At 42.2% G+C, this 25,823-nt stretch overlaps 1 protein-coding gene and 1 long non-coding RNA gene across 4 annotated transcripts in view; one reads left to right on the forward strand and one right to left on the reverse strand.

Annotated features, from left to right (window-relative positions):
- Window positions 1-20,606, forward strand: part of PIK3R1 (phosphoinositide-3-kinase, regulatory subunit 1 (alpha)) — an 80,900-nt gene extending 60,294 nt beyond the window's left edge. The window contains exons 1-10 of one of the 3 annotated variants that reach the window (XM_005857972.2): window positions 7,270-8,079; window positions 11,581-11,683; window positions 12,419-12,517; window positions 12,621-12,801; window positions 13,059-13,184; window positions 13,834-13,976; window positions 14,212-14,388; window positions 14,486-14,554; window positions 15,174-15,344; window positions 16,425-20,606. In XM_005857972.2, coding sequence (XP_005858034.1) covers window positions 8,064-8,079; window positions 11,581-11,683; window positions 12,419-12,517; window positions 12,621-12,801; window positions 13,059-13,184; window positions 13,834-13,976; window positions 14,212-14,388; window positions 14,486-14,554; window positions 15,174-15,344; window positions 16,425-16,614 — 1,275 coding nt within the window. In that variant the 5' untranslated portion in view covers window positions 7,270-8,063 and the 3' untranslated portion in view covers window positions 16,615-20,606. Of the gene's footprint in view, window positions 1-7,269; window positions 8,080-9,982; window positions 10,193-11,580; window positions 11,684-12,418; window positions 12,518-12,620; window positions 12,802-13,058; window positions 13,185-13,833; window positions 13,977-14,211; window positions 14,389-14,485; window positions 14,555-15,173; window positions 15,345-16,424 lie in introns of those variants that run through there. The other 2 variants (XM_005857971.2, XM_005857970.2) reach the window with 2 other exon arrangements.
- LOC102243002 lies at window positions 2-9,863 on the reverse strand. Its single transcript, XR_313108.2, has 4 exons — window positions 9,791-9,863; window positions 9,295-9,386; window positions 2,259-2,351; window positions 2-1,263 (listed from the first exon to the last, which is right to left on the reverse strand). It is a non-coding gene; the product is annotated as an uncharacterized LOC102243002 (long non-coding RNA).
- Window positions 20,607-25,823: the final 5,217 nt, after the last annotated feature.

Genomic DNA, 25,823 nt, shown 5'->3' on the forward strand with positions numbered 1-25,823 from the left:
CTTTGAACTTTCCAATTTCACTCATTGTTTGGTTTTTAGAGCCTGATAAATGGTGGCTTTAGACTTCATCTGAAATAGCCTAAGTTTCTATAATAACATGCTCTTGTGATTAAAGAACCACTAGCTGAATGGTAGTGTGTATGGTCAGTGTCATCCGTATTTCACTGTGTGTGGATTTGAAATGATCTTGGTTTTCGATGAGCTTGTTGGGAGAGCTCTCTGTTCCTCTCAACTTCTATGCTTCTAGTTTTGCGTAAATTATGGAGCTCATTTTAGTTGTTGACATTTTAGTTTGTCTTTCTAATATTGAGAAAGTAGGGGATTTATAATTAGTATATAATTTAAAGTATTTGGGAATGTGTTTTTTGGAAGCAGGTATGCTGAGAAATGTCTGTCAAAATAAACATTTTCAGGAACGCAAGCAGCATGAAACCAGGGAGTTCACTGCAGCACGTTAGAGCAAGCCAGGCCCTTCTTTGAAAGCAGGCTGGCGTTCCATTAGCCATTTAACAAAGCAGGAAATGTAGACCGTGTTAGCAGTGGGTTTAATTTAAACTGATGTATTTTTCTTCTACTGTGGAAAGTCTAAGCAACCTTACTTTGCTGTATATGCTGGTTAAAAGCTGGCCATTTAAAATAGTGAGTAAGGTCTTGTAAGTGAAGTTTCAGGCCCAGTAAAAGGTGTTGCTTATATTCTTAATTTATGCTTAGAATTTAATAAAACCTCAGAGGTAGTAGCTCATGAGAATTCCCAGATTTACCTCTGTGTGGGCAGGCGTGGGAACCCAGGGGTCACTGTCAGGCAGTGGAGATTGAAGCTGTGCCCCTCAAGGTGTTCCATGGCCAGGATTGGTTATTTCCACTTGGGTGGAGCAGACTGAGAGAGGCGAGGGCCTGTGCTTACAACCCGCCTGTAGGGGTGGGGTAAAGCCAGGTGGGTATTGGGCAGGGCTCCTGTGGACAGGCCCAAAATATGGTCTCCAGAGGTGAGAAGAGGCAGCAGAAGTGGTACTTAAGGCAGGTGTGGTGTGTTCCAGATCACAGCAAGCAGGATGTTCCACAGGGAGGCCTCGCATTATAGGTAAACTGCAGAGACGGCTGTCGACAAGGATGGCCACGGACTAAAGTCCAGGTGGTGGTCCACAGATTTCATCTCCTGTGATGCGTGGGTCATTTGTTAATGGGTCTTGGAGCTCTGTGTCGATGTTCAGAGGTTGCCTTTGGGCTCAGCAGGAAAGAATGCCGTGATGTGTTGGAAGGACCCTGTGAGAAGAGGTCGGCACAGGTTTGGAACATGGCACTTTAGTCATTCATTGATGGCCTTCCCTAAACTAATCACACACGAGTGAGGAAGAAAGCAGATCGCTGGGCCAACGGTTGGGCTGTGATCTTTCACTTCCTCCTGACTAGTGTGGCGGTCTGTCTCAGACTCTAGGGTAGAAGCAGGGCCTGCTGCAGGGAAGGGCTAGGTGGTACCACCGTCCTGGTCTTCTCAGTGGCTCCCCCTCTGGAGAGGGGAGGTATGGAAGCTAAACGCCAGCCAGGGTGTGAGAGACACCCACAGATGAATTTATCACATGGAGTTTTTGAGAATTTCTACTATATGAGTGTAGTAGGATCAGTGGTGCAGTTTAATGAGTGACTGGTGTAAACTGATCAAACATCTTTATCAGTTTCTGCTGAATTCTGCCAAAGAAAAGATTCATCTGCAACCATTTTCATAATACACACTTAAAAGTGCTTGATAGCCCCAGCTGGGTGGCTCGGTTGGTTGGAGCATTATCCCATACACCAAAAAGGTTGCAGGTTCGATTCCCAGTCAGGGGCACGGCGTGTACCTAGATTGCAGGTTTGATCCTTGATTGGTGCGCATACGGGAGGCAAACAATTGATATTTCTCACATAGATGTTTGAATGCCCCCCCCCCTAGGAATCAATTTAAAAATACCCTCGGGTAAGGATTAAAAACAAAAACAAAACTGCTTGATATATCGTAGACCCTGCCTACAATTTTTTTATAAGGAAGTTGGTGCGCCAATTCCAAAGGTGGATTACTTCCACCAGCTCTGTTGAATAAAGACAAATGAAGCCTTGAACATTTGCTAGACCACCCCAGAATTCATACAGCCTCTTCAAAAAACGAACCCAAGTCATTTTAAACCATGGTGAGCCATTTTTACCTTGGTGTGATATCTCCTAGCTGTTCTGGAAATTGTATAGGCCCTTTGGAATTAAAGGGATGCTTTAGCGTCTCTCACCTGTGAAAACATATGACACATCTCAGGAAAAACGCCCCATCCTGGACACCTTTGCTCAGGAATGGCTCCAGTGCAGGTGATTGGCAGGAGGCCCTGGGTCAGAGAAATGATTTCTTAGGCCTGGTAGGAATGTGACATTTCCAGTCCCCTCATTGCCCCAGCACGTGGTTTTACCAGAGGGCTTTGGAAGCACAGTACCCATGCATTTCCATAAACGGTTATAAATCATTCACTTTCAGTAACTTTATTACTGTGGATAGAAATGAGCACGTGAATGATATTTGTGGGAAGGGGTAGCAAGACTATTATGGGACAAAGACATCTTTGATAGTTTTTACCAGATAGAACTTGAACGGACAGGCAACACCGATGATGTTTGAGGCAGTGTGTCAATTCGAATAGGACCCATTAGCACATCGTGTCTAATTAAGCACTAGACCGAAGGGCTTGTATTCTAAGTACAAAAATAATTTTAGGGATGTGATTGGTACCTTGTTAGGGTAATTGAGTTGACAGAAAAAGCTCATAGGAAAAATAAGACTTAAATTGGGTTTTGAATAAAAGGAACAGTTTGAATAGGGGAAGGAGAAATAACATTTCAGTTCAAGGAGTTTCAAAGATTTATTCAAGATAAATTTCCAAGTACAGAAATAATGAAATGGCTTGACAAAATTAATCAGAAAAAAGCTAACAACCATATGGTTTCACTCATAGGTGGAATATAAAACTGAAACTCATAGACACAGACAACAGGATGGTGATTACCAGAGAGAAGTGGGTGTGGGGTGTGTGTAAAGGGGGCCTAATATATGGTGACAGAAGATGGTTTGAGTTTAGGTTAAAAAAGAAATAGAGGCTTGATATTTTTATCAGATTGTAAAGAGCAGGAGATATTTCAGTGACAGTATCATAAAAGCATCACTTAGTTTGAAAGTATTGCCCAGCTCTTTGTGTGCACATGAAAAAAGGGAAGCCAGCAGGGGTTAAGGGTTTCATGGGGTATCACCCGACCCATGGGTGCCGACTCTGGGGTCTGTGGAGGGCTCTACTCTGCTGCTCTGCTGCCCGGGCCTGAGGAACCTCCGTGAGCAGTGCTGCTCTCAGTGGCCAGTCAGAAGTCCTCTAAGTCTCCAGCAAGTTTGCTCCTCTGGGTCACAGACAGTAGAGAGCCACATGCAGTTTTCATAACTGTTGTCATAAGGCTCCTAATCACTCCCTCTGTCGGCTATGCGGTGGAAAGAACCATGGGAGTCAAGTAGAACTGGGTCTGAATTTCAACTCCTGCTACTTACTTGCCAAGTTCGTTATCAAGTAACTCAGCCTTTCCAAACTGTTTTCCGGTCTTTGACATTGGAATAATGCTTCTGTCCTGGGGTTGTTGTGAGAACTATGAGGTGGTCTCTGCTGTGTGTTGTGTCAGCTCTGGTTTTTAAGGCCCTGCGAGAGCTTGCCTCACTCTCAGCTCCGATCCCCCTTGTTCCCCATTCCTGGTGAGGTCTCCCTGTGAGGCCGTTCTCCCCTCTGACCCTACCCCCCTCCCCCCACCCCCGTTCCTAGCCAGCAGGGATAGGCCCCAGGCCAGGGAGCCTGCAAATATGAGAGGGACCCGCTCTGGGCAGCTGCTGCCTCAGGAGTGGGTGCATGCTGAGAGGGAGGAAGGTGCCCTTGTAGGATGCCCTTTCCTCTGCGTGGCATGGCGAGTGGAAGGGCCTGGATTTTAGTGCCAGTTCCTCCTGCCACTGCCCAGGTGCCTTCACACAGTGCACACAATGTACAGCTGTGCACAGCAGCCCCAGACACTGCCATCCACTGCATCTGCACGAAGCCCCTTGTCCTCTTACACGTAAGTGTTCTCATCTGCTCAACCACATTTCTCAGGGACAAAGGCCGCTTCTCCTTTTGAGCTCTTCCTTGCATAGAACGGCACAGAATGATAATCATCCAGTGAACTGTCTTTTAACCTCTGATACACATCCCAGCTTTCAAAGCACTTTCACATACCACCTCTGTTAATGTACCCAGCAAACCTGCAATGCAAGGCTTCTCCCCTCATGGAAGGAAACGAAGGTTTGAGGGGTTAAGCATAGCGTAAGTGCTGTGCCCTTTGTGACTAAAGGTCTTCAACACATTTAAAGCTCAAACAGCAGGTTTTCTTGAATCATGGTGTGATGTTTACCCTGCTAATCCTTAGGTAGCTAAAGCAGATCACTATAGGGCAACTAAAGTAAAAACAGGACCAGTTAACATGGGCTGCCTTTGAATGAAACCCATTTTAAGTATATTTACATATTTCAGATTTCATGGATACATTCAGAAATATTAATGTAGCATAATTGAAGTCTGATATGGCACCTCAAGTCCAGAGAGGAAAATAAATGACTCTTTCTCCCCCTGCCCTTTTACACCTGTCAGAGTTAATTTTTAACCACTGGGGGATTGCAAAACATTCATCCTAAAGAGCCTGATTCATAAATCTTGTTTTAAATTCTCTGGGCTTGCCTTTCAACCAGGACTAAAGCACTAAGGTAGAGTGAAATGACATTCAAAGAATTTTACTTTTCTCTGATTTGTTTTTTTATTGAATTTAAAATGTGGTCTGACATTAGAGGTTGTTTTAAAGTTGAGAAATGAAACCTTGGGAAAAAAAAGCATGCATACATTTAGATGGGTTGGAGTAAACAGAGGCAGGCCATCAGGGTTATGTATTGAAAAATAGGAAATTTTACTTGCACTCTGAAAAAGAAACATTTCAGGGTGCGTATGTTGGCATACAGCTCAGTTTTACTTCTGATTTCACAGTGCAGGCTTCTATTTCCAGAGACAGTGGCTGAGGGGGAAATGACAGGGCAGGAGTTCTTCACTCCACTAAGCAGTGGATGCACCTTTTCAGATATTTGGTAGGATGTCATTTTTGCGCATATGTAAACCTGAGTTTATTTAGAAATTCAAATGGACAGTCTTCTCCATGCGGGGTCATTAGGAGAGCCAGATATGGAGTGATGAGTTTGCATCATCCTGAAAAGCCCCTTTGTCCTAAGTTGTTTCAAGTTAAATTATAAAGGGAGGCATCCATTTAACCCTTAAAGGATGATTTGGGTTCATGTTTTTGTTTGTTTTTTAAGTGGCCTTTTGTTCAGAAATGATAGCCCACCAAAACAGGTAAGAAGTTGTGCAGGATGAATGGTAGTCGTTAAACAATTGTGATTTGATGGTGATTTGCACATATGAATACAGTGTTCAGTCTATAACTTTCAAAGGTATTTTTAGTGGTTAAGGGACCTGCTGAGAAGTGAAATATGAACTATTTTTGCCTCAGAAACAAGTTTTACCAAACTTTGGGAAAAGGAAAATTAGTAAGACATATTGTCTTGAAGAATTTGGAGGGCTAAAGTTTATTTTTAATTATGTGTGTAAGTTCTCCAGGTGGCTGTCTTTGAGTCTCAGATAAATGCTAAAATAAGTTTTCTTCCAAGAGCTTAGCAGCCACATGAAAAATATTTCCTACGTTGTTATGACATCTGTGCATTTATTAGTTATTTGTTAGTGAATCATATAGATTAAGTGACATTTGGACACCTATTTTGTGTGAAATTTTGGACATAATATGAGAGGAATGTAAAGTACTGAAACTTGCCTGGTTTTTCCCAAGCAGAAGTCACTGACTCTATTCTACCAGCAGAGGGCTCCCTTTTTAAGCTAATAAAGAGCATGTGTCTGCAGATCACTTTTCTACCACTAAAACTGAAGAGGAAAAGACCCAGCTCACACTTTCAGTAATATAATTGAACCTCTATGGTAGATGATGATACATATTGTGAGAAATTCAAAGCAAAGTTTACAAATCTATTTTAAGAATTTTCTGTAAGTAGAGGGTGTACTGCTTTCCAGTGGATAATTTTCTTCTGAAACAGAAAATATATTGTTGGACTAGAAAGCATTTTAATCTTAGAAGGTTTTGGCATGAATCATCATGTGCCTCCAGACAGGTATGCTTAAGAGACTGGTGTTTCCGAAGTTTCTAGCTTTAGAAAGACTTAAAAATAGAGCAAGATTATGCTGCTCACGATGCAAGGGTAGCCTCTGAACTAACCACGTGTCCCAGTAATCACTGGGCAGGAGCTGGAAGATGCACTTACACAGTTTTTGTTTTCATTAGAAATGGAGATCTTTCACCAATTACACCAACGGAAAGTTTGTAAAGTCACTTTCACTGTGAGTGCAGCAGCACTTCCCAGATGTTGCAAGTAATCCTGAAACCAGCTCCCCGGTTCCTGCCGGTGTAGACTTTATATCAGCACCTCAGTCTTTATCCCTGCATGTGACCATTGGGTCACCTTCCTATACAGAATCTGAGGGTGTTAGAGACCACACCCATATTTCTTCAAAGAGAATTTGAAGGTAGCTTTTTAAAAATTTAGATAAGCTAAAAATAGAAAACAAAAAGTCAGTTTTGTTGCAAGTGTGAAATTTCTGGTATGTGGCTTAGAAGACATTAGCTTCAGTTTCACTTGTTAATTTTTACGTTCTCTGGCAGAGGGAAGTGAAGAGCAGGGCCAGTGGGTGGAGGAAAAGGAGTTCTGGTCCTCCTGCTATAATCTTGTGCAAACCACTTTACCCCTCTGGTCAGAATTGTGTGTGTGTGTGTGTGTGTAGTATGAGGGAATTAACAGAAGTCATCTCTAAATTGCTGTCTGATTTTAAAGGTATGATTCTGTGATTTTTACATTGTGTTTTGGTTCTTGGAGTAATAGTCAAGCTGATACGAGTGAAAAGTTTCTGAGGTCAAATTTTAATTAAGTCTGGTTCATTGCACCTTTCTCAAATAGAGAACAAACATCCCCCAGAAAGGTATTCCATCTGCTTGTCCTTCTCCCATCCTTTGCTCCATGTGGCCATCGCTTGAACCCGGTGCAGACACCCCTCCTAATTATTACAAAACCCTCTGGCTATTGAAGCCCAAGTTGCAATTGACTATAGAAATAGCTGCAGCTGGGGTTTTTCTCTCTCAGTCTTCATGTGGTCGTGGAGCATAGTATCTATGCAGAGTTAGAGCCATCTTCCCTAGGACTTGAAATATTTTTTTAGACCTGTTCCCTGCCCAGTTGCTGCGTAGGGCTTTCCTGTTACACCTGCGGGCTGCCTGTGCTTGTGTGTGGGAGGAGGTGGACTGAGCAAGGCATGGTGTTCTGGGCCATTCCGAGGGTTCAGGCCTTTACAAGCAGGGCTTTGATTCTATTTTTTGCTGAACTAGCTCAGCCACTTCCTGTGTTTGGCTGTGCATAGTGCCTCGCTTCACTGTGGCCACTTGAGCCCGGCGAGCCAGGGAGCGCGCTGCCGCAGCCAGTTAGAGAGACTATTTTAGGTCCCCGCACAATGGCCTTCTCATTTCCTCGGTGAAAATGAGCGAGTTGGGCTGGCATTGGCCACTTGTTAGCAGATGACAACTTTGACTTTGACTCGGGCTCTCCTCCCCTCCCCGAAATCCCTGGCTCAGCAAATATTTGAACCTGCCCAAGTTAATCATGAAGCCGCGATCTTTATCTGAGAGAGCCCTGCGAGCGCCGGTGCCTTTTCCCTCCCGGGTACTGGACCCGCGTCCAGCGGCTGTCTCCGCGGGGAGCCGGTGAGGGTGCAGCGGCGCGATCCTCCTTCGGTCCCAGGGGTCCTGCGCGCTGGCAACCAGCACCGCCTGCCTGAGAGCCGCGGGGGGAGCCGCGGGGGCTGGTCCTGCTGGCTGGAAGAATAGCTTTTTGGATTTTTTTTTTTCATTGTCGGATACAGGCTTTCAAAGAGAAACCCGTTGAAATGCATAACCTGCAAAGTAAGTTGCTTTTAATTTGTGCACTTCTCTGCCCCTTCGCTGTTGCATTAGGGTTTTTTTTGTTGTTTGTTTTTTGTGGTGTCTTTTTTTTTTTTTTTGTAGTTCTGTGAGAGAGAGAGAGAGAGAGATTGATTAAGCACTCCCTGGGGAGGGCAGATGGCAGATTAGGGAGATGCTCCTTTCCTGGAGGGGCACAGGGTGAGGGAAGGATGGGGTTAGGTTGGAAGCGGGGAAGGAGGTAATTACAGTGCCGGGCTGGAAGTTGGTGCCTGGCCAGGCCTGGGAGAGACGTGGAAAATCACCTGTCTCCCTGCTCCCCGTGCCACATGGGCTCCCTTCTCAGCCCTGGTTTGCACCAAGTGCTTCCAGCGGCATGCGGCCCTCTGTCGGAGGCTAGAACTTGCCTCCCTTCCTTGGGGGGTATCACTATCTTTATTAAACCGAGAGATTTCTTTCTGAATCTTATTTGAGGGCACCACCACCGCCACTTTTACTTGAGTTTAGGTTTACTTAAGCTCTTAGGCAAATAGAAAAGTGAGTGGGAGGGTTTTTAGGCTGAGTCTGCCTTCATGGTTAATGAGAAGATGAATTATAAACTAGAGAGGGGATTCAAGTGAATAGTGCTCCGAGAATGGCCTGCCTTTGCTCTGCTCTTTTATATAGTTTATGATTCCAACGTTGATAGAACGTCTAAGAGTAAATTTTTAGGGCTTCTGTGCTCTTTAATCACACAAATACTGTGTAGATCACAGAGCCCACTATAGTTTTTTAAATCAGCCACATTTACATGGGGTGAGGGCTTCCCCCACCCCCCTTCTTCCTTCCCTCTCATCCTATTGCAAAGAGGGACCATTTCTTAAGGGGAATGTACCTTAGGCTCCAGTAAGAGCAGCAGGATTATATAGAGAACAGCTTTAAAGAAAAAAAGATTAATAATTAAGCTTATAGGGGAATTGATGTCTTTACATTAAGTACTGCTAAGAAGGAATAGTAATAGTCCTCCCCAGTGTGAGGCATTTGAGGTAGAGGAGATAAAAGCCCCCTCCCCACCCCCACCTCCCCAAAAAGTGATTACATCATCCCCACGCCCACCCAAGCAGTGTTAACACAATAAATCCCAGGATGGGTTCACCGGTGAGAATACTTTGCCAAGACAGCTCTCGCCCCTCTGCATTCTGATATGTATGGCCTCTTCCTATTTGGAAGACAGCTTACCTTGACCAGTCTTGTTAGGCAGTAACATTAGAATTCTCATTAATGATGTTGACAGTTCTGTTGATTATTTCTGCTAACAGACCTCTTCATTCCTGTTAAGAATTTCCAGTGTTAGTCCATAAAGTATAGTTTTGACTTTGCAATGTTTGGTCGAGGAGGAGAGCTTGCCTATGTATTTCCTTGTACTTGAGCTTTCTAATGTGGTACACTTGTGACAGTGTTTGAGTTTTTATGTAGGACTGAGATTAAATATCCAGAGTCCTTTCTGCTTTTAATACCTATGGGAGGTATTTAAGGACTGTAAAATATACCTTAAATATACCGTTTTCATGCATTTGTAAGATTTTTAAACCGAGGAATGATCGGGCTATCTAAAAACCCAGATGCACTAGGGGAAAAAAAGCTACGTGCTGCAGCATATCAGCTTTTGTCACCCTGCCAAGAGCGGAGCGTACCAAGCTGCAAGGAGCAATAAAAAGGGAATTAGAAAACTCACTGCTGGAGGAGAACAGTCAAATTAAACAGCTTTTGGAAGCGATGAGCATGTATACGTTGCAGTTCTATTAAATGTAGCTTAGTGAGGTTGGGGTTGTGCTAAGGCTGATACAGAAGAGAAATAATGAAGCAGGAGTGGTCTGGTGACATTTTTCTGACTTGATTGGCTGGGCTGTGTGATGTAATAGGTTACAGTGCAGCCCCTTATAGGTTTTAAAATGAATTCCAAGACACCATTACAAAGAAAGCCGGACTCTTTTCTTATAACTGAGCTCAGCCAAGGAAACTCTCGCACAAATGTACAACACTGTTTGGAATATGGAAGACCTGGATTTAGAATATGCTAAGACAGATATAAATTGTGGCACAGACTTGATGTTTTATATAGAAATGGATCCACCAGGTAATACTGCAGTATATTGTAGAAAGCTAGTTAATTTTGTGGCTTTTTTTTTTTTGACAACTCTGTAATAGAGCCTCTTTAGATTTCTATTTTTATTAATTTGTTCTAATTTAATAATAATTCATTTGATCATAGCCTGTGGAAGCAGGCAGATCAGATTGTATGTGGTAAATGCTTATTCTTAATTGAATGTCTATGAATGGAATGCCCGTTTTTCACTGGTGTCTTTTGTTAAGATCTTTTGCTATTTGGGTTATATTGTTGTATAGCGTTCTTGTAATTGAATTGATGTCTCCTTTGTGCTGCTTTTCTCTGTTGCCAATGGAGGAGAACAGTGTGATACTTTGTGGGGATAGCACTTGGTACTTCAGAAAGCATGTAAAATGTAGCAATGATTGCAACTCAGTTCTAGGTGACCGGAAACTATTCTAAATCAAATTTTGAGATTTTGCCTCCTGTCCTAAGATACTATATTAGGATACTATAAAGAGAAAAGAAGTTGGCTCTCCATTCCTTAGTCCTAGTCTTTATCACATAGTCTTTTGATAGACTTCTGAAATAATTTTACATAAATTAAAATCGTAACTGTGCTTTAAAACTTATGACTTAGAATTTAGCTAAAAAATCTGGGTTTATTCTGCTTTCTAACTTAATTTATCCCTATGTTATTAGCCCATTTCCCAATGAAGAAATTTCAGAAATACCACAGCCTTTCATTTGTCACCAATTGGTATATGAATATTGATTTGACATTGAGAAAGAGGAGTATAGTTTTTAATCAGTTGACATATAGAGCACAATTTCTCCAAGAAAAAATTAACACTAAAGAGATTTAGGTCACAGATGAGTTTCTTAGAGTGGCTTTTGGCAGAACAGTGCCTGAAATACTAAGACGAGAAATACTAACTCTCCTCTGAAAACATATTGCTGTAGGTGAGCCTCTTTACCACACCAGCATTTGTGAAGGGCAGAAGCCAAATTTGTCTCTCCTAATTAAATAGGAGGAAATTAAAGCCAACCCATGTGATTCCTCCTGCTCACTGTGCATGCATGGTTTCTGACTTCAGCTGGATTTGACCAGGCATGAAACTTTAATATAACCAGAACCTAGAAGTAGAAAATGGCACAACTCTGGATTTACTCTGAAATTCTCATTTATTAATCTCCAAGCTGTTTTCTTCAGTTTCTTTTCTCTTTGAGCTGTACTCTGAAAGATTTCTGATTATTTTTTTTTTTTTGGAAGAAAACAATCTTGCATGTTTCATGGAATTCTGAATTATTGCTGTATGTCACACTCTACTTTCATCCAAAGAAATTAGGTCTGTTTTAAAATGTTCAATTGTAGTTTGGGGTTGCAAACAACTTTCTCCTTTCTCCTTAATCTACAGCACTGCCTCCTAAACCACCAAAACCTACTACTGTGGCCAACAACGGTATGAATAACAATATGTCCTTACAAGATGCTGAGTGGTACTGGGGAGATATCTCGAGGTAAGCCCACAGAAACGCTTAGTTTTCACTAGCGATAGAGAATTTTTAGGTTAAGAGAAAGAAAAGCACCAGCTTGCTAAGTTCCATTTTTAGGCTGTCATCCAATATAAGCATTGAAGCATACTGGATTCCCTTCCAAAGGCTACCAGAGAAGTCACTCAGACGCTGGAGAGCTGTGGGTGCTGGTGCCACCGGAAATTACACACTGAGAAGTTCGATTATTGACAGATGTCAGGGAGGCACCGGGACGAGTGGCACTGCCCAAGGCAGCGTGCAGGCACTCCTGTCACGCAGAACTCTAAGAATTCATACGATTATCTCACACACAATAAAATAAAGTGGCATTTTTATTCTTAGCTTCTTGTTTTTACGCGGGGAGGGATGGGGAGGAAACCTTTTTGGGATCATGATTTGCTGACTTGTTAGCATCTTTGGTTAAAAAATAAAAACGTGTACCACAGTTACATGGATAGTGAAAGTAGGTTGTTTTTTTCAACTCCCATGCACCTGTTTATAATGAGATGGAGTTTGTAACATTTTTTATATAAGAATAAATTGTTGAGCTTTGAAAATGTAATTAATAAGCATAAATCTATAGGGGAAGGGTGTTAGAGGCTTTTTCTGTACTTTCTGCTCAATTTTGCTGTGGACATAAAATTGCTCTAAAAATTAAGTCTATTTAGATAATCACTGAATCCTTGAGGTAAGCCCTGTCTTGTGTTCTTTTCACGTCAGGGAGGAAGTGAATGAAAAACTCCGAGATACAGCTGACGGAACCTTTTTGGTACGAGATGCATCTACTAAAATGCACGGAGATTATACTCTTACACTAAGGTGAGTCAGGGAATGGAGGTAAAGCTGGGGTGGTTCAAGTTGACATTAAAACACATTTCTTTAAAGGAAATTGTATTCCATTACATTCATATTGTATTTACAGGAAAGGAGGAAATAACAAATTAATCAAAATATTTCACCGAGATGGGAAATACGGCTTCTCGGACCCATTAACCTTCAACTCTGTGGTTGAATTAATAAACCACTACCGGAATGAATCTCTAGCTCAGTACAATCCCAAGCTGGATGTGAAGTTACTTTATCCAGTATCTAAATACCAACAGGTAATCAAATGCTCACATTGTTCATGTCATTTAAGTAAGGTACTTTCAGTGCTTAGAAACACTTAGAAGCAGATGAATTGCATGTAATGAAATTTGAAAAGCTTTGTACTTGTAATCACAAAATTACAATTTCAGAGTAGTTCAATAAAATACTCTAAGGATTTTTCCACGTCAGATATTTGGTTAAATAGTTCTTAATTGATTACATACCTTATCCATTGAATTGCTTTTTCTTCTGCTCTCTCTAATCCTTCTAGGATCAAGTTGTCAAAGAAGATAATATTGAAGCTGTAGGAAAAAAATTACATGAATATAACACTCAATTTCAAGAAAAAAGTCGGGAATATGATAGATTATATGAGGACTATACCCGTACTTCGCAGGTGAGTTTTCTGTGAAAATCACATTATAATTTTAGAAGTGTTAGTTATTAAAACCTAATGCATATTAGCTTCAAAAACAGAATAAAAAGGTTGAGTTTTTACAGTACAGTGAGGTTGAGAGCTCATTTGTTTGTGAATCATTGTGGATTATTCGAGTAATTTATTCATTATATCTCTATTTGTAAATGAAGCCTATCAGTATCAGAATAGTAAGTTTACAAGAGAAAGGAAGAGGTTACTGTGAGTTTTAAGTTGATTTGACACCATTCTTGATTGAAGAATTATTTTTAGCTTGGAAGTTCCACAGACTTGTGGAACTTGGCTAATATCAGAAATAGGGATTTAACCATCGGGACCGGCAGGGGGAGTAAAGGGCAACATGGATGTCATGAATTGCTGATAAAGTGGCATGACTTTAACCAAGATGGAAACTTAGGAAACTGTCAGGTAGTCATTTTCCATAAACTGGAATAATTCCCAAAGGAAGTGTGTGCTTTTGTGATAGTGTTTTAGTGAGTCTATGAATTAGAGTTCCACCTTGCTAACAAAGTACTTAACGTTCTAGATAATCATAACGGGAGTCTCTTACAATAAGAAATCACCTGTTCTACGAAAGGTGTGACATGGTTTTACTAATATTGTGTTGCAGGAAATCCAAATGAAAAGAACAGCTATTGAAGCATTTAATGAAACCATAAAAATATTTGAAGAACAGTGCCAAACACAGGAGCGCTACAGTAAAGAGTACATAGAAAAGTTTAAACGTGAAGGCAATGAGAAAGAAATACAAAGGTTGGTCAGAGGAGTGTCCCTTTGTTCTGCTAGAGATAACCAGGATATTCTTAAACTGCTTAAAAGTGATCTTGCTTTCTGTGCTGTGCATATTTAAAAACAACGGGTAGGGAAAGCAAAGCATTCCTTGCCTTAGGAAAATGGCTGGGGCTCCACAGGGAGCATTTTCATATAAACTGGGGGATCCCTTCATGATGAACTCGGGTGATCACAGATGCGTTTCTCTTGCCTGCAGGATTATGCATAATTATGAAAAGTTAAAGTCTCGGATCAGTGAAATTGTGGACAGCAGAAGACGACTGGAGGAAGACTTGAAGAAACAGGCAGCTGAGTATCGGGAGATTGACAAGCGCATGAACAGCATTAAGCCCGACCTCATCCAACTGAGAAAGACAAGAGACCAGTACTTGATGTAAGTGGTGGGCACGGAACCCGCAAGGGAATGACTGCCAGTGGCTAAAATTAAGGCTAAGTTCTGAATGCGTTTTCCCTCTGAAACTCTTTTTCAGGTGGTTGACTCAGAAAGGTGTTCGGCAGAAGAAGTTGAACGAGTGGTTGGGCAATGAAAACACTGAAGAGTAAGTCGTTACCACAGATGGAGGCAGCAGGGTTTTTTTTTTTCATTTTAGGAAAATACATGACTTGCCTTATTTAGAGAACAAGTGAGGAATTTTACTGAGTTTGGAACATCTTGTAGGAGAAAATGTATAAACCCAGTCTCATTATCCAGAATATTTTAAAGGGAGAGTTTAGGGAGGGAAGATACAGACTCCCCCTTCCCCCTATCATTCCAACACTGTCCACAATGATGTCCCAACATATTTTTGGAACAATTTGAAAAAAGGGACAGAATTAGGCTGAGTATGTTTTTGAAGCTTAAGCATATGTTTTGTTTGAATTATTTGAAAGCTGGCAATCCTCCTAGACCATCAATTTCCTGATCTAAACTGGACAAACAGGATTGTTTAATACCTTTCTCTCTGCCCAGGTACCTGAGCTTAATACTGACTCTTTCTTTGTCCAGGGAAGTTACCTAGAAGGCTCCCCTCCCTAGATGAGAGGGAGGGCTGGTTGAGTCAGACCGGCGATTGCTGGTCTGGCCTGCTTGTAGGAGGGGCAGAACTGAGGTAGAAGAGGTGAGGGTAGGTTTGTGGCTCCATGCACCTCACTGAGGAACCTCCTCCCTTCCCTCCTCAGCCAATATTCGCTGGTGGAGGATGATGAGGATCTGCCCCACCATGACGAGAAGACCTGGAATGTCGGAAGCAGCAACCGAAACAAGGCTGAGAACCTACTACGAGGGAAGCGAGACGGCACTTTCCTGGTCCGGGAAAGCAGTAAACAGGGCTGCTACGCCTGCTCTGTAGTGTATGTATCTCCCGCCCACATCTCCTGTCTCCTGGAGGGGGGTTCATTCTGCCAGCCATGGGCAGGGAGGTGAAAAGTTCTAACCTGGAAGAATCTTATGGCACACAGTATAGGAGAGGGAATAAAACAGGCATAATATTTAAAGTCTGCCTGTCAGTAGAGTCTAGTAGAAAGAAACCTACTTTGTTTGGGTACCAATTCAGGGACTACTTTAAGTCTTTTTTAAAAATGTAAATGGCAATGTTTGCTTCGAGGCTAGTATAGAGTCTGGGGTAACTCACATAAGAGCACCACACACAGGTGAAAAGTCCCCATCAGGAACTGTCCTTGAGGTAATTACACCCAGAAGACATGTTTGTCCCCTGGCATATTTTCTTTCTGTTGATTTCTTAATAGTCCAGGGAGCACTTTGAACGGACAGTGAGTTTTTGGGTCACTGGCGTCATTTCAGAGTGCGAGGCTCTAAAACAAGCATGTCAAACTCGGGGCCCGCGGGCTGCATGGCTCGTTTATTTGGCCCGTGTTAGAGTTTGCTTGCTCTAAAAGCACATCCTACCCTGCAAGCTCTCTCATTTACGGAGACGTCCTATAGGAAGGAGGTGTGAGAAGAGCTCTGAGTAAGTGCCAAGATGGAGAGACACGTAGACACTTGAAAGCCAGCCTGAGAGAAGGGATCCTATTAATAACTAGTCACACCTCTGGTCACACAGCGGCGCTGATGGCCGGCGGCTCCCACTTGTTGCGTGCTCGCTGCATTCCAGGCATTCTACCAAGCACATCGTGCACATCATCTCATTTCTCAAAGCCACCTGGTGACACATATTACTATCATGTTCCTCTTACACCATTTTAAAGATGAAAATACAGCGGCTCAGTGAAGCTGGGTTCCGTACCCAAGTCACTCAGCCAGTAAGTAGGTGGCGAAGCCACGAGTCTGGCAGTTCACCTGGGACAGTTGCCCACGTGGGCCCTGGCCTGTGTCAAGTGTATTTTTTGATGATGACTTTGTTAAAAATGCCTAGCTGCGTCACGGTTTGTCCCGGTCAAGGTCACAATGCATTTGTTCTCTCTCCTCTCTAGGGTGGACGGCGAGGTAAAGCATTGTGTCATAAACAAAACGGCAACCGGCTATGGCTTTGCCGAGCCCTATAACCTGTACAGCTCCCTCAAAGAACTGGTGCTACATTACCAACACACCTCCCTCGTGCAGCACAACGACTCCCTCAACGTCACACTAGCCTACCCGGTATATGCACAGCAGAGGCGATGAAGCGTGCCCTCCGGTCCTCCTCCTGATGTTCAACCACCCGAGGCCTCTGGAAAGCACAGGGCTCCTCTCCAGCCTGACCTGTGAATTGAGCTGCGGAGACCACGTCTTCAGATGGGACTGGTGCTTTCGACAAAAAGAAAGCAGTAGGGGAAGACATGCAGCCAGCACTGTGCGATGACCAGACGTTGCTAATCTGGAGTGCTTAACCTTCCTTTCCTTTCCTTTTTTTTTTTGGTTTAATTTAAAGTCACCACAACACAGAGAAAAATAAATGCAAAAATCTCTGCGTGCAGGGACAAAGAGGCCTTCACCATGGTGCTCGTTAATGCTTTCTGAAGCTTTACCAGCTCAAAGTTGGGACCTTGGAGACCGAGGATGCACAGGGCTGTGGAGCCCTGGCCCGGGAGCGCTCGGTCCAGCCTGGTTTAGCCTGGTGTTGCTGTGCACGGTGGACCCAGACACTTCGCACTGTGGATTATTTCATTTCCTAACAAATGAACGATATGTAGCAGAAAGGCACTTCCACTCACAAGGGACACTTTGGGGAGAACGTCAGCTCACATGTGTTCAGAGGAAATTCTGTTGCAGCAAAGTGCCAGAAAGTGTTTTGTTTAAACTTTTCAACAAAAAAACAAAACCTACCAATGGAAAAACGGAACTTGGAAAACAGGACTTCAAGTGACATTTAGTATATAAAATATGTACATAATATTGGATGACTAACTATCAAATAGATGGATTTGTATCAATACCAAATAGCTTCTGTTTTGTTTTGCTGAAGGCTAAATTCACAGCGCTATGCAATTCCTAATTTTCATTAAGTTGTTATCTCAGTTTTAAATGTATGTTCAGAATAAGCTTCCCCTGCCCCAATTTTTGTTGCTTGAAAATACTGTTGTTCCTGATTTTTGTGTTAATATTCATTTTGTTTATTCTTTTTTTTTTTTTAAAGAAGAAATGTACAGGATGCCAGTTTTTAAAAAAGGCTTCAGAATTAAAACTATGAAATATTTTACAGTTTTTCTTGTACAGAGTACTTGGCTATTAGTCCAAGGTTAAAAAGTTCCTAACAGATTTTTTGGACTAAATGTTTTGTTGGGCAGTGCCTGATAAGCTTCAAAGCTGCTTTATTCAATAAAAAAGAGAAAGATATATGAATATGACAAAAGTATCGCGGAGTTCGACAATGTTGTTTCAAAACTCTTAAAATACGGTACCTGGCAATGTTTGTTTCATAAAGAATTGTGAACTTCCTGAATCTGGGGAGGAGGGATATAGCAAAAGGTTGTACAGGTGGGGGGTGGTGGTGGAATGCACTTTCTCTTTCTCATGATTAGAGAAAAAGTAGGTAACTGCAGAGGGAAGTTGCTTATACTTCAGTCTTTCCCACTCTCATCTGCTAGTTATGACCAATTATGACAATTACACGTCTGCTACGACTCTTAACAGTGGCTGGTCAGATGTTCTAGTTCTGACCCTCTTTCGGAACACTGATTTCAAGATTAAATTGCTACACTTAGAAAAAGTCTCTTTTTAACATTAGACTACTGTTACAACCAACAAACATTCATTTTTGAGAAAACATGATTTGAGAAAAGATGTTTATCTGGCTGTTTGTTATTTTCCTAGCTTCCCATTCACCTTAGACCATAAAGCAAAGAGGCATGATGGTAACTGCTACTGCTCTGGGCTGTGCGGAGCTCGTTAAAGTCATGGCCATTTCAGGAATCGTAATGACAGTCCTTCTCATTCATCCAAATAATTGCATGTGTTATACTTCACTGTGGGGAAAAGGAAGGGGTGTTAGAGTCATCTTTGCAGTTCAGGGCATGAGTGAGAGGTCTCCCTGATTCACATATGCAAAAAGCCTTTCTTTTCCGTGGAAATTGTGCATGTATTAGGAGGAATAAAGGATAATTATAACCATAGTCAACTATGCTGGTAGATTAAGATGGAATCTTACAATTTCATACCTTTATTTCTCTTTCCTTCAAATATTGGGGTGAGGGGGTTTGGTTTTCTTAATGTTGTTCCTTTAAAAATTCTTTTGAAAGAATCTGTCTAGCAGCTGACTTAACTGTAGAATGTATTTTTTTTTTTGGTCCTTTTTTCATGAAGCTACTCATATCAAGAGCAATAGTCAGCCTTACAGCCAGACTGTCAGCCTGAGACTTGACTGTACTGATCTGACCACCTCCCTCTCATCTCTAGACAACTGACGATTCTCCTGGTTTGAGTCTATGAGTGTCTGGTTTAAAACTATCCTTCCATGTCTCACAGAAGTTTAACAATTAGTTAATAGTAGCTTGTAAACAAGCGTGGTTTTGTTCTTGTTTTTTTTTTTTTGTTTTTTTTTTGGTAGCACATCCATGTATGCTATTAAGTATAAATAATTTTCATTTAATTTCCAAAATATAAGATCCGAAATGGAATGTTTCATTAACAGTACATTTCATAGTTTTGTTAGTGTTTTTGCTTCAACATTTTGCAAGATGACATGGTAGTAGGCATCTGCCTTATTTTTGCATCTCACAAGCACAAACAATAGATTTTCTTTGCACTGCAAAGGCAGGATTCCTCACTCCGTATCACAGTGAGTTACACACCTGTGATGTCACCCCTCTGCCAGGTGCCTTCTTGACTGTGTGTAGCATGCCCACCACCTATGTCCTTCCAGATGTTTGACCAGCAGGGCTCTCTGGGTTCCTTCAGACAGTCATCCAACAACATCGTCTCAGTGGCTCACGAGTATGAATGGATATAGCAGAGGTGCTCTGAGACATTTTCTTAGCCATGCATTGATTTCCCCCACCCAAGATAGCATCCTAAAAATAAAGCCAGGAACTAGGCTTCAGAGAGGCTATGACAGGGCTATAAGGTGGGAGCACTGGGACCTGACATTAGACACAAGAGAAATATTATAACCGTGCGAAAAGGCAAAAAGCATGTGTTTGCAACATCTGAAAACTTCATGGCCCTTGATATATGTATATATGTATATGTGCATGGACTGTGTTTTCAGTACACCTTTCAGCCAAAACAGATCCACAGTTGAGTTCAAGTGCAAACAAGCAAATGTCTAGTACAGTTCTTGTATATGTGTATGGGTGGTTTTTTTTCCCTGTGAATTTGCTTTGTTTTGTCTTACAAAGGTGAAAATTTGTTTGCAAGTGAAGTGAGAAGTTCATAATTCTTTGGCGTTTTTTCCCCCCCGTGTTTAAAAGTTAACTCCTTTTGGGAAGCTGGTCTCGCTTAATTTGGAAATCCTTGTTTTCAATGTGTCAAGTCAAAATGTGTGTATGTGAGCTGTCACTATAGGGAACCTATTGCTTTGTCATGTAGCTGGTTATGAACTAGTAATGTGTTTGGGAAGTCCTACTGATGTTCCTTACTGGGAGAAAAATTCTGCTGGTTTTAACAACTGTGCTTTTGCTATGCATGGTATCCAAGTCAGCTGGAAAGCAGACCCTGAAATCTGAGTTCAGGGTCACTTAAGAAAGGGGCAGTTTAAAAGCACAATGCCTCACATGAGACAAAGTTCCAAAATGCCAAATTCTTATTTTTTAAACATCTAGTTATATAAAATACTAGTGTGAGTGGGGAGGGAACAAAATTGGAAACACTATCTAACTTAACATTAAACTTGTCACCATGAGATAGCATTAGCTACCCAGGATGCTGCTATTAAAAAAACAAAAACAAAAAATCATTTATATGTGTGTATTTTTTAAAGCTACGGTCTGTTCGATGTTTTTACAAATCTGTTTATATGACATTGTTAAAATAAAGTTGGTCTTTTGACGAGAGGGAGGATGTGATGGTCTGTTGTAATTTTGCCTTTACAAGGCAACCTGGGTGGGGGGCGGGGGGAGTGTGCCTCCTTGACACTTGGTTCAAGCTATAGATTTAATGGAGCTATGTCTTGTTGTTTTAAGTTGCTGTAATGCATTGTATTAGGGCCTCAAACAGAATAAAGATTGTTTTGAAACTTATGTGATGGTTTGAAATTTCAATTATTGCCTAAGAAATATTTCTGAAACCACTCTCTTGCTCTTTTGGTCAATGAAAGTTGCTGTCTCTATAGTCTCCCTCCCACCCCCTTTCATTCTACCGCCTCACTTTTGTAAAGTGGGAAGGCCATGAAAAGCGGTCACATGAATGACTGCTCAGTGTTGTTTACATAATTACACCATGTCCTTAATGATGACATAATCTCTAGGTGATGTCATTTCAAGGCATGTTCTTGCTATAAGAAAATAGAATGCCCATCGTCCCTCAATCCCGACACCATCCACTTCCAAACCTTCAGAATTGCTCTCTACAAACTATGGTTTGTTGAGGAGTTGTGTCTGTCCCACAGGGGCAGCATGAGGCACTGAGCAGCATGCAGAGTGTGACATGGAGTTGCAGACAGAGCCAAGCACACAACAGATTCAGGTTTCGCATTGTGGCATCTAGTCAATACAGATAAAAAGTATTCTGATTCTGAAATAACTCCTATGTCACTTTCCTTGCTGAGTGAATTTATGACAATGAATGCCACTTTGCTTGTACAGTATACACACTTAAACAGCGGATAACTCCATTTTGACAATGAAATGTATCTTAATAAGCACTGCCTTAATAATTATTCAAATTATTATACATTTTGGGGGAACAGCCTATATATATGTGTTGCTGACTTTACCTGTGGGCATAGTGAGAGCCCTGGACATGAAGACATGGTCCGGTAACAGAGATGAGGGGCACATAAGTAATTAGTCCGGATTCTCTGTGTATGGCAGTAACTCAATCAGTTTTCCCTGCTCTGTTCTGTACTCCAGAGAACTGTATTCCCAGGGTCTTTTGCCCTCTGGCTGCCAGGAAGTGAGTATCCTGTGTGGCCCCTGCTCCTCAGGCAGACCCTCTCTGGGGTCTGAGCAACCTCACTCTGGGCTCTCGGTCTAAGCCTCTGGCTTCTGAGCCTCCTAAGCTGTAAATCAGTCTATTTCTCTCCTGTAGAGAGTCTACACGGTGAGCATACATTATATAAAGCGTATTTATATCCTTCATTGATGATTTGCCTGGTAGAAGTGCAAATTCCAGGGCCCCACCCCTGGCCTACTAACTCTCCAATCAGGACCAAGCAAATCTGTTTCAACAAGCTCTCCAGGTGATTTTAACGCACACTCAAGTTTGAGACTGACTACTTAAGGTCACCTGATTGTTGAACTAGTACATCAATGAGTGATATAAGTATGCTTTATATAATTTATGCTCATAGTGTAGGCTCTCTACAGAAAATAGACGGGTTTACACCTTAGGAGGCTCAAGCTGGTCTTAGTTCTGTCTTTAACCAGCTGTGGAAACGTGATGAACTCAGTTTACTTGTCTGGGCCTCCATATCTGTGAAATAAGGTTATGAGTCTAGAGCAGTGATGGCGAACCTATAACACGCGTGTCAGAGGTAACACACGAACTCATTTTTTTGGTTTTTTTCTTTGTTAAATGGCATTTAAATATATAAAATAAATATCAAAAATATAAGTCTTTGTTTTACTATGGTTGCAAATATCAAAAAATTTCTATATGTGACATGGCACCAGAGTTAAGTTAGGGTTTTTCAAAATGCTGACACGCCGAGCTCAAAAGGTTCGCCATCACTGATCTAGAGTCTCCAGGACTGCTTCTAGAGTGTACGTTGTAACAGGGCACACTGAATAAGAGTACTCCACTCCCCCAAGTTCTCCATTTGCAATTTGATTACAGTTATAACCCACAATGTGACTGATGACTGGTGACTGCAGACCACTGCTGTTGATTGAGTATTGGCCCTTTGTGTTGTCAGTGATGATGCCCAAGAAAGCATTAGCAGGATGAGGGCCCACTTATCGTGCAGATGCCTTAAAGCTACACTTCAGCTGTATCATAATGGGCAGCCAAGTTCTTGATAATGTGGAGGGGCATATGCTTGGAAATGACACCTTGCCCATCTAACTAAAGCACAGGGCACTGGGTCAGAGAACGTGGCCTGCAAATCCTCTAGGACACAGCGAGTGGCATGTAAGTGTACTATGTTAAGATCCGATCCTGTGTCAGCCCATTAAAAAACTGTTTCCTGAAGTTGTCCTTTAAAAAGTCTAAAAGTAAGATTTCTATAAAGACTTAACTGTAAGATCTGAAACCATGAAACTACTAGAAGAAAACATAGGGAAAAAGCTATTTGATATGGGTCTTCAAACAGATTTTTTGGGACATGACACCTAAAGCACACAAAATAAAAAATGAGTGGGATTATGTCAAACTAGAAAACTCCTGCACAGCAATCAATCAATCAATCAATCAATCAATAAATAACCAGTGGAATGAAAAGGCAACTTAGAGACTAAGAAAAGATATTTGCAAACCATGTATCTGATAAGAAATTAATATCCAAAATATATAAAGAACTCATACAACTCAATAGCAAAACCAAAACAAAACCCCACAAATAACCCAACTTAAAAAGGAGCAGAAGACCAACAGCTGAGGCCCATCCTGAAGGTTAGAGCTAGTCCCTAAGAGCTGAACCTAGTCCCAAACAGCTGTGCCCATTCCTGAAAAGCCGAACCTGGTCCCAAAGAACCAAGGCCTGTCCTGAAAGATGGAGCCTAGCCCCTAAGAGCTGAACCTAGTCTCAAACAGCTGTGCCCATTCGCAAAAAGCCAAATCTAGTCCCAAACAGCAGATTAGGGGAAGCGGAGGATCAGATCAGTGAATTAGAAGACAGGGTTGGAAAAAAAAATGGGCAGAGGACTTAAATAGACATTTTTCCAAAGAAGATTTACAAATGGCCAATAGATACATGAAAGGGTGCTCAATATCACTAATCATCAGGGAAATGCAAATCAAAACCACAATGAGGTATCACCTCACACCTGCTAGAATGGCTATCAGGCTATCATTGACAAGAGAGTCACCAAGATAGTGTCGTAGGTCATTCCTGACATAGCTCTCCCTCACAGAGGAACGACTAGCAACTACTCATGGACAAGACATCACTGAGAGAATCCTAGAACTCAGGAGTGAGGCTGAAGCATCCCCTGCACCACAGAGACCAAGAGAAACTACACTACAAGGGTAAGAGGGACAGCTACATGCGGACCCTTCCCTGAGCCTATGTCACCTCAGTGGGAAAAGAGAACTCAGAGGTGACCTCTAGCCCCCACCCCCAGCATTGTGGAGCACTTCTTGGGAACCCCTACTCTGGTCTTGCCCCACAGGGGACTCTGCAGGGCTCAACTACTGGGACTCTGATTGTGACAGAGAACAGGAGAGGGCCTTCCAACAACTAGCACCCAGATCTTGGCAGACTACCCTCCTACCTGCAGAGCCCAACCAGCAGCTTTGCTAATCTGCAAAACTAAGTCAGTGGTGCATTCTGACCAGGGTCCTTGGCAGGGTACAGGCCTGTCTGATTTGAGTCCTAATTGAGGAGTTTTGCTGGCCCTAGAGCTAGGTCTGCCACACTCAGGCAGAAGAGCTGAGCTACAGCTCCACCCACTGTGGTGTGGTGTGTGGCCCCCAGCCCCACCTGACAGGAAGGGCTGGTGAAAACACCTGGAAGCTTTGCAACCAAGCAATGCTCGAGCCAAGAGGCAGGCAGGCAGAGCTGACTGCTCTCAGAGCAAAGCCAGTGGCCCTGTACAGCTCGGGAATTTGGGGCACAGGTCAGCTTGAGTTAAAACTACAAACAAAGAACCTGAGTGGCCTTGGAGCTGCTTCTCCCACCGTGCCTGGGCAGGGAAACTAACTCATGGCCCTCTTATTGCAGAATCCAGCCTGCCCGACTAGGAACCTTACCAGAGAGATGGGAAGCTGTGTAGGGCATCCAACAGCCCTGCTTACAGTGGAACTTGGACAGAGAGCACGGCTTTTCCTGTCTTCAGAGCAAAACTGGTGGCCTCACCTGACCAGGACGTTCAGTACACACTCTTGCCTAATCAGGCCCTCAAACAATGAGACTTGCAGTCCCTGGACTCCAACCAGGGCAGGGAAGCTACTTCATAGCCCCACCTACTGCTGAGTATCGGAACCAGTCCTGGCTGTCTAGTAAGCCTGACAAGAGAATTCAGGCAACTGTGAAGCCCATTCTACAGCCTCACTTGGACAGGGAACCAAGCCAGCAGTCCTATCCAGCTATTCTGAGACAGTGGCACACACCCCCTACCACCAACCTCAGAGCTCAAACAGTTGCCTCACCCAAAATACGCCCTTACAGCAGGCCCCACCTGCCCAACGACCTTACCAACAGATAAGTCCAGAAACCCAAACTGAAGTGATTAGGGAAAAACTTTATCTGCCAAAAGGGAACTGCAAAGTCTGGAAGAGGAGACCACTTACTCAAATACACAGATATTAACACAGGAACCAAAGATCATGAAAAAATCAGGTAAATATGACACCCACCAAAGGAAACTAATAAAGCTTTAATAAATGACACTGAAGACATGGAGAGCTAAGAAATGTCAGAGAATTCAGAATAATTATCTTAAAGAAATTTAGTAAACTACAAAAACACACAGACAACTAAATTAAATTAGGAAAACAATGCATGAACAAAATGAGAAGCTCCACAAAGCAATAGAAACTATAAAAATAACCCAGAAAGCCTAGAGCTGAAAAATATAATAACTGAAATGAAGAAGTCAACAGACAGCTTCAAAAGCAGACTCAGCCATGCAGAAGAAAGAATAAGATAGCTGGTAGATGAGACATTTGAAAATGACCAGTCAGAGAACAAAAAAAACAAAAACAAAAAAAAGGAAAAGAATGAAAAGAGAACACAATGAAAAGAAGCAGCAGTCATAGTATGGTAACTCCAGAAGGAGAAGAGGGAAAGGATAAAAAAAAGTATATTTAAAGCAATAAATGGCTGAAAACTTCCCAAACTTGGATAGGGAAGTAGACATCCAGATCCAAGAGGCCCAAAGAACACCAAATAGGTTGAACCCAAAGAGGATAACACCAGGTCACACTATAAGTAAACTGTCAAAAGTCAAAGACAAAGAAAGAATTTTAAAAGCAGCAAGAGAAAAGAACACTTAAACTTAAAAAACTGTGGTACATCTACACAATGGAATACTACACTGCAGTAAAAAAGAAGGAACTCTTGCCTTTTGCAACAGCATGGATGGAACTGGAGAGCATTATGCTAAGTGAAATAAGCCAGTCAGAGAAAGATAAATACC

This window comes from Myotis brandtii, unplaced genomic scaffold, assembly GCF_000412655.1.
Source record: "Myotis brandtii unplaced genomic scaffold, ASM41265v1 scaffold115, whole genome shotgun sequence".
Lineage (NCBI taxonomy): Eukaryota > Metazoa > Chordata > Mammalia > Chiroptera > Vespertilionidae > Myotis > Myotis brandtii.